The sequence below is a fragment of the Coffea eugenioides genome, chromosome 6 (genome assembly GCF_003713205.1).
Source record: "Coffea eugenioides isolate CCC68of chromosome 6, Ceug_1.0, whole genome shotgun sequence".
In the NCBI taxonomy this organism is placed as follows: Eukaryota; Viridiplantae; Streptophyta; class Magnoliopsida; order Gentianales; family Rubiaceae; genus Coffea; species Coffea eugenioides.
In genome coordinates this window covers 18,724,834-18,732,827 of record NC_040040.1, presented here as the reverse complement: position 1 = coordinate 18,732,827, position 7,994 = coordinate 18,724,834, and the positions used below count along the sequence as shown (strand labels likewise).

The following is a 7,994-nucleotide window of genomic DNA, read 5'->3' as shown; positions in this document are numbered from 1 at the left end:
GTTTTAATAAATTTATAATCTAAGACAAAAGAATAAGAGTTAAAGTTGTCTTAATGTAGCATAATCTTTGATAATTATAGTAATTTAATCCATATTTTTCGTTCCATAACTTTTAAATATTGTTAGTCCACATATGGATTTATGAATTAATCTTCTATATATTGGCACTTTCACTATTGGATGCGTGATACACAATCTGAATTTAAATTAACCCAAATTTTATATATGCGTCATGTATCCAACCGTGATAATGTACACATTGTTAGTGTATATTAGATTAACTCCAGATTTATACATATTTTTTGTCTAACTTATGTTTTTTACGTTAAACTTTAATCATATGGGTCCATGTCTGTATTGCATCCATCCCGTATAGGTCCATACACGTATTATATCCATCCCATATTTTACTAACTATGCTTATCACTTTATTGTTGAAACTTAACATCACACTTGTGAAGCTTACCCATAATATTCATGAAAATAATTTTAAGTTTTTTATGGACAAATAGTATGTAAATGGCTAAAACTATAATTTTATAATAATCTTCAATTTACATACCATAATCGAGTGTATATTGCTTCTTGTTTTGAAATTTGCACTAACTTCACTATTCCTATTATTATTGTTGGTAAAAATGCTTCGATTTAAAGCACAATAAAATCAAATTTTGTGGCCTTTCTAATATAGTGGTTATTTTTACTAGAAAATTAGTAAATCTTGCTTACATTACACAGATTTTATGCTTTTTCACCAATATAATCAAAAGAATTTTATACCTTGACAAAACAAATAGAAAAAATGACAACACCATGAGTATGATGGTGTGCAATTGCCATACATGTCACATTATGAGTTTAGGCATGATTTGTATAAATAATGACTAATCTAATAATTGGTTGACATGAGATGCATATGACAGGTTAGGGGGTTTCACTTGCAACATGAAAATGAAAATGTGATTCTTTTTAAAGAAGATCAATAGTAGTTTTCTATAAATGGAAATATATTGTAGCATATACCACTTATGCACTGAAGGAATTTGTAGTTTGAATCCTAGCAATTGAGTACCTATTGCTTTTTAGTTTTTTAAGTACCTATTATTTATTTCATTACAAAGTTTAAATATTTACATCCAGATAGAGTAATGCTAATGACACTTCAATTATTGTTAACGACACTAAGTTTACCTTTATAAAAGTTGGTCAAGAAAATGAAGTGTCAATGACAACAATTGTTAAACTAAAACAATTTTTTTTTCTTTTGGGAAAATCAATAACTACTTTCCCAAGTATTTCACTTTTATGTTTTAAAAAATCTCAACCTGTTAATTAAATTCAAAATGTTGCTATTATAAAAAATATTCCTCCTCGAATTAACATCAATGAGTAGATGTGAGATATAAATGTGGTAAAATATCTCTCATACACATGTCATGGATTTTTTAAATTTTCAACAAAAAAAGATTTTGTTGTTAAAATAACATGGTAATCTGTTGTGGTAATTATTTTAGGATTCTTTTGTACATGAAATGAATTTAATTTAAATTACACAATAGATTATATGGGCATGTGAATTTTTTTATTGGTTGAGGTAATTAATATCTTTTTATTGAACCGTTAGTGGTGATTGCTAGTCAAGGGTGAAACTACAATAAAAAATGAAGTTAGTGAGAAAAGTGCAAATGGCTGGGGGTTTTAGTGCTTAAAACAAAAAAAAAGGATCAAATTTTATAGTCATTTTACCTCCAAAACTAACAATCAAATTTAATGGAGTATGTTAATTAAAGTTAAAAGACATGTTTAGCCCTTAAAATTATTATCACTTTATCCCCTTAAACTATAACCTTATTATCAATTTACCCCAAAGAGTTATTTTTTAGATAATTTATCTCACCATTAAATTAACTTAGTAAGTTCAAGAATTTTAGAAGAAAGTACCATCCTCTCTGTATAATAAAAATAATAAAAAATTTAGAGTGACTCTTCTCCTTTTTAGATCAAGAAAAAAAATCAAAGTGTTAATCTCTTTCTTCTTGGCAATTTTATTAATATTGAAAAAAATAGAAAGATAGGGAGGGGAAGGGGAGAGGGAGAGAGAGAGAGAGAGAGAGAGAGCTCAATTCTTTTTTTTAAATACAAATAAGAAAGAATTAAATACTTTTATTATATAAAAATTATTTCACTTTTCTGTTTACGACCAAATTCCAATCCTAATTCCGACAACCTTAAAGTAATATGATAATGCTAGACTCTTCTTTATTTTCTTTCTTTGCAAAATCCAATTTTCTGTCTCATTCTTTCCTATCTTCTTTCTTTTCCAAATATTAATAAGTGTGAAAAAAAATATGAGAAAACCATTTTATTTTTATGTTTTTGGATCCCATATAGTTAAAAAAAAAGGAAGAATTACCATTTCAATTTTTTATTTTTAATTATATACAAAAAAGAAAGAGTAAAAATATCAAAATTTTTTTTACCATACTAGTTAGATTAACGATGAGATAAAATGCCTAAAAAATAATGTTAGGAATTAAAACGACTGTATCACTATAATTTTAAGGGATAAAGTGATAATAATAATAATGTGATAATGCTATAAAATAACGGAATATTTTTGTCTAAAATTTCTTAACATGTTTGATTGAATTACTTATAGGGTGAAATGACTAAAAGATAATGTTAGGGGTTAAATTGATAGTAGTAATATAGTTTAAAGGGATAAAGTGATAATAATCCAAAAAAAAAATAAGCTTGATATGTATTTTAATCAAGATTTTAACTAAACTACTAGGGGAGGCACCTATTAAATCTACTAATGGAGATTTGATTGAGGGATCTGCTTCAGAAATTTATTCTCATCACCGTACCCAAGTACGGCCACGTGCTCGCCATTCTTGGAGTTGGTATTTTAAGGATGATGTTTTTACCCGATCTTCAACATCGCCAAAAACTTCTAACCATAACTAGTAAAATGCTTTCATATCAATTACGAGATTAGTTATCAATTGGGATCAATACGTTGGTTCCTTTACAATGCCAATCCCATGTTTATTATTTTGACATTCAATTAATGTCTCACTCAATAGATAAGTGAAGCATATGATCTACACATGCTTATATAGTTCATTAGAAGATGCCGTTAGAATAAAGAAACTCAAGATCCAATCTCAAGTGCCAAGCAAGACCTTGAAAGTACTTTGAAGGTATTTGAATATCAAGAACTGAAATAAGAACAGATAAATGAATATATAGGGTTGGTTGTTCGAGACATATGAAGTGGGATTAAAGAAATGAAGCTTCGTCATGTGGGATATCTAGGTACACTTAGTACAGTTGCTTGGTCCTTTGCTCAGATATTGTAAAGTTGGTTTTTTATGAAATGACATCTATCGTTTCCGTAAAAAAAAAAAAAAGGGATATCCAGAGATTCAACGTACATAGTACAAATCACGCCAACCTATGAAGACGTCAGTACCCTTTGGAAATGGAATTGCAGACTTTATCACTGATCTCAATGACAGGTGTCAGTCTGTGCAATAATAAAACCTGCTCAACTAACGTTAATTTTTGTAAATAGTGGTAAGCAGGGTCGAATCCACAGGAATTGGGAGTAACTGTTTCTTTTCAAATCCACAGTAACAAAGGGAGTGTTTTTGTGCAGAAAATTACAATCAAAGAAATTCAAATAAAATCTAAGAAACTATTAAAAATTAAATAACAAGTTACTAAAATCAAATAAATGATAACTAAGGCTCTAACCAAGAAATAACTTCAGCAATGGTGCACCTAATTGATCATCGATGCAAAGCCAATTCTAATTATTTATTAATAAATAGGTTATAATTGCCAAACAAGCGATGACAGTCAACCCCTCCTCACTGTGTCGGTGATTAAGGTACGCCCATTAATCATTGCTCTAATTGAGAAATAATCTTAGGTACGCCCAAAAGATTTAATTTTTCAATTGCCTTACGTAGTAGAGGGGTCCTATTCTAACCAAATAACGCACTACCAGGGTTATTTTAAATTAGCCCGCGTATCCCCCTGACACAAATCTAATCATGCCAGTTGTCACTAATTCAGAGCAATTAGACAATTACGGATCTAACGCCCTAATTGACAATAGATTATCAAATTAACTAATTATTCGGATCCAAGATAATCAATTAATTAGATAATCATAAACACTGTAATCAAAGAATATGCGGATATCAATAAATAAAAAAAAAAGATAAAATTAAATCGATTTCACAATTTTTAGGCGAATCAAAACATCCGTTATTTCTTGACTAGAGAGAGGGATTTAGTTCATCCCGATTGAATCAGTCTCATACAGATTCGCAGAGAAAATTATCGTGTCCATCGTCTCCTCCTCCCGAGGAAGAAACGATGCAATACCGAACGATTAATAAGCCGAATCAGTCTAAAGATGACTCCCTGTTTTTTTTTACCCTAGTGTCTAACATACGTCGACTTCTAGCCACTAAAGGACAAAATTGTCCAAAAGCCCCCAAGAGAAGTCAAAATTGACGGCTACTTATTCTCACAAAATTCCTATGTAATCTGCACTTCCTATTCGGCTAACAAAAGGGAGTAAAAGGAAGACTCCCCATTCCCCTTGATTTCTTCCGTGGCTGGCTCTCAAAAAGCTACCAAAAAGATAGGAGTCCGGATCTCAATTTGACTCCTGTCGTAGCACTTCCCAGTGGGAGCTTGAGTCGCACGTTTCATCCGAACCTTCTGAACATATTAAGATTTGAGTTGATGTGGCCACGCCAAGCAATAATTATAGCACAAAATTTGCACCTAATTTATCACATTTTGCTCCAACTCCCTGTAATAAGCACAAATGTCACAAATGAGAAGAATCTGACAATTATTTCATATTTGGTAATATAATAGGAAAAATTAATTATAAAATAAATAATAAAATTGCGACCTATCACTCAACGGCTAAATTAATGTCCAAGATGGGCCTAATATTTGTTTTTTGTTTTGGAAACGAGAAATTGAGACAATCCGACACATCTCAAGCCTGGTTTTATGGCATGATAACATGTCCCTCTTATCTATTCTTAGACCTTCAAACTTAAGTTTTATCCTCATTTGCTTTTATCCTGCATCACATTGGCAGTTTCACTGCTAAAAATGGCTTCCATTCTCTCCCTCTGCATTTTATTCATAATGTGTATTTACCAAAGCCTTTCTTTCGCGGCTGTTGCGCCATTTCTTGATGGTATGCTTTAAATAGTCTTCAATTTTTTTCATATAAAATTGCTAAATTAACTTTTCTTAGGTACGAGCTAACCCTGGTACAATTTTTTTTTTTGGGTTTATGCCAAATAAACTCACTTTACCATATCATTTTTATGTCAGTACTCAGTACATGACGGATGGAATATCAAATCTCACCTCCTAATTTCCCTTGACATGCAAACATGATCCACGTAAATTGTAGAAAAATCAAATGCGCAGCGTTAATTTTCTTTAACATGTTCAGCATCAAGAGCAACATGAACCCGTTTGAATTTTTTATTTTGAATCTTATGGTGTTTGACTTGTCTTTCCGATACTTGGAAAAGGTTTTTCGCTCTGGACTTCTTTTTAATCATTGATATGAGCCGACCTTCTATGTACTCTTCCTCTTTATTATTATTTTTTCTGAAAAATTCGAACAATGGCAGGATACAAGAACAGGGAGAAAAATTTACTCATAACTAGCAGTAGTATGTTTTTCTAACCATATTCCTGTTTACATTTTGCAGGTCTACTAGAAAATGGTAACTGTGAGGAAGGGCCAAAGGTATCAAACCTTAAGAAAAGACAGATCATAGGAAAATACTCCTTGCCCAAATGGGAAATTCATGGCATAGTTGAATATGTTTCAAGTGGACGGCAACCTGGTGGTTTTTACGTCGCAATCCCTCGTGGGGCTCAGGCAGCGAGGCTTGGAAATGAGGCTTCCATATCTCAATATGTTAAGGTGAAACCTGGAGCAATATACTCATTGACCTTTGCAGTCACCAGGACTTGTGCCCAAGATGAGAAGCTAAGGGTTTCTGTCCCTTGTTTTTCGACTGAACTCCCAATTCAAACACTGTTTAGCAGCGATGGTGGTGATACTTATGCATGGGCTGTTAAGGCAACTTCTGATGTTGTCAAGGATACATTTCATAATCCTGGAATTCAAGAGGATCCTACCTGTGGACCTCTTCTGGATGCAATTGCAATCAAGGAGATACTTCCTCTCAGATACTCTAAGGGTAAGTCCTCTTGCAAATTAGGAATTTTTTTTCCAATATTATCTGCCTCCCATATCTTTAAGCAGGTATGAGAAAGCTCGATATTGGCTAGTATAAGGAAAATATTAATGGCACACACTTATCTGTTAATGATACTCCTCTTGACTTTTCTAATGGCAGTTGTAAATTCAAAAAAAAAAACATGGCAATTTTTATCTGATTTACATGGAAAAAGGTTAAAAAAAAAGGTGACGTTCACAGAGAAAGGAGTGCCATTAACATTTATCCCAAAATAATTGTCTGAATTGTTGGGCAATGGTCGTAAGTTGATCACAACCCATCTGCCTTTTTGTTCTTTTTATTATTGACTGTTGATATTCGTTCACGAACACACTATCTTTAAAATATAAATTTGTAGTTTCTTCTAAATATATAGTAAATGTTAACCAATGCAATGTATATTTTATAATTCATAGAAAGCTCCTAATTTGCCCTCAAACTATGCAGGTAACTTGGTCAAAAATGGTGATTTTGAAACCGGCCCTCATGTGTTCAAGAATTTCTCAACTGGGGTGCTGCTCCTCCCTAAGAGGACGGACATCTACTCATCGCTCCCTGGATGGATTGTTGAATCCCTCAAACCAGTTAAGTATGTTGACTCGAAGCATTTCTCTGTTCCCCAGGGACTTGCAGCTATTGAATTGGTTGGAGGGAGAGAAACAGCTATTGCACAAATCATAAGAACAGTACCTAACAAGTTCTACCTTCTTTCCTTCGCTTTGGGGGATGCTAGGAATGGTTGTCATGGATCAATGACGATTGAAGCTTTTGCAGCTAGGAAAACCATAAAAGTTTCATTTACATCAACTGGAATTGGTGGATCCAAGACTGCCATCCTCAAGTTCCAAGCACTTTCAAACAGAACAAGAATAATCTTTTATAGCCCAAATTATCACACAAAGCTTCATGACTATGGTCACATATGTGGTCCTGTTTTGGATGATGTTAAAGTGTTTCCTCTCAAATAGTCACTGTTAGGGTGAAGATCAAAGAGAGTGATCAAAAAGCAATATAGTTTTGGAAGCTTTTCTTTTCTTTTTTGTTAGTTCATGAACAAGACAACCCAAACCCATAAACATCGATCCACGGTATGAGGGAGGGGAAGCGGGCATGAGATATAAATAGTGTAATTTATATCTCTATACTATTAAAAAAATCTTTCTAGTTTCTAAAGTTTAGGCTTCAAATATCTTGACATTGCTACAAGTCTGTAACCTTGGATTTAAGAAGTGTTTTTTTGGCTAACATTGCATTTTTTAAATATCTTGACATCTATCATTGCTGTACTGTTATTAGGATTATATAAGAGATAATTTCAAAAACCTCCCTTGAGGTTTTTTCTAATCACACCTAACACCCCTCAAGTTTCTAAAATCACACTTAACACCCTTAGAATGACAACCTTTGTAACATAATAGCCCTTTTATGTAAAAATAATATTAAAAAATATGTTTAGTAGAGGGACTATAGTATTCTTCCAATTTTGCCCTTTTGTCAGTTGATTTTTAAATTTTAGAAGATGAAAATAAAAACAAATAGAACTACAATATTTACATAGAAATTGAAGGAGTGTAAGTACAATGACTGCTGAATTGTATCATTTTTGTTGATTCATATGACCATTATAAGATCTGTGCCAAAGTTTTTGATAGAAAGGAAAAAAATTTTTTGAATACTGTTTGTTAACCA

The 7,994-nt window shown here is 32.2% G+C and overlaps 1 protein-coding gene across 1 annotated transcript; it reads left to right on the top strand.

The window, feature by feature from the left end:
* The first annotated feature begins 5,151 nt into the window (after positions 1 to 5,151).
* LOC113773765 lies at positions 5,152 to 7,273 on the top strand. The gene is made up of 3 exons (XM_027318382.1): positions 5,152 to 5,239; positions 5,769 to 6,266; positions 6,753 to 7,273. Exons 1-3 carry the CDS (start codon positions 5,152 to 5,154, stop codon positions 7,271 to 7,273), a joined length of 1,107 nt encoding a protein of 368 aa, XP_027174183.1.
* Positions 7,274 to 7,994: the final 721 nt, after the last annotated feature.

What these genes read in the sequence shown, in the direction of transcription:
- LOC113773765 (XM_027318382.1), top strand. Translation starts at nt 5,152, where the DNA reads ATGGCTTCCATTCTCTCCCTCTGCATTTTATTCATAATGTGTATTTAC. An exon ending in TGTTGCGCCATTTCTTGATG is followed by an intron (nt 5,240 to 5,768) that starts GTATGCTTTAAA and finishes TACATTTTGCAG; the next exon opens with GTCTACTAGAAAATGGTAAC. An exon ending in TCCTCTCAGATACTCTAAGG is followed by an intron (nt 6,267 to 6,752) that starts GTAAGTCCTCTT and finishes CAAACTATGCAG; the next exon opens with GTAACTTGGTCAAAAATGGT.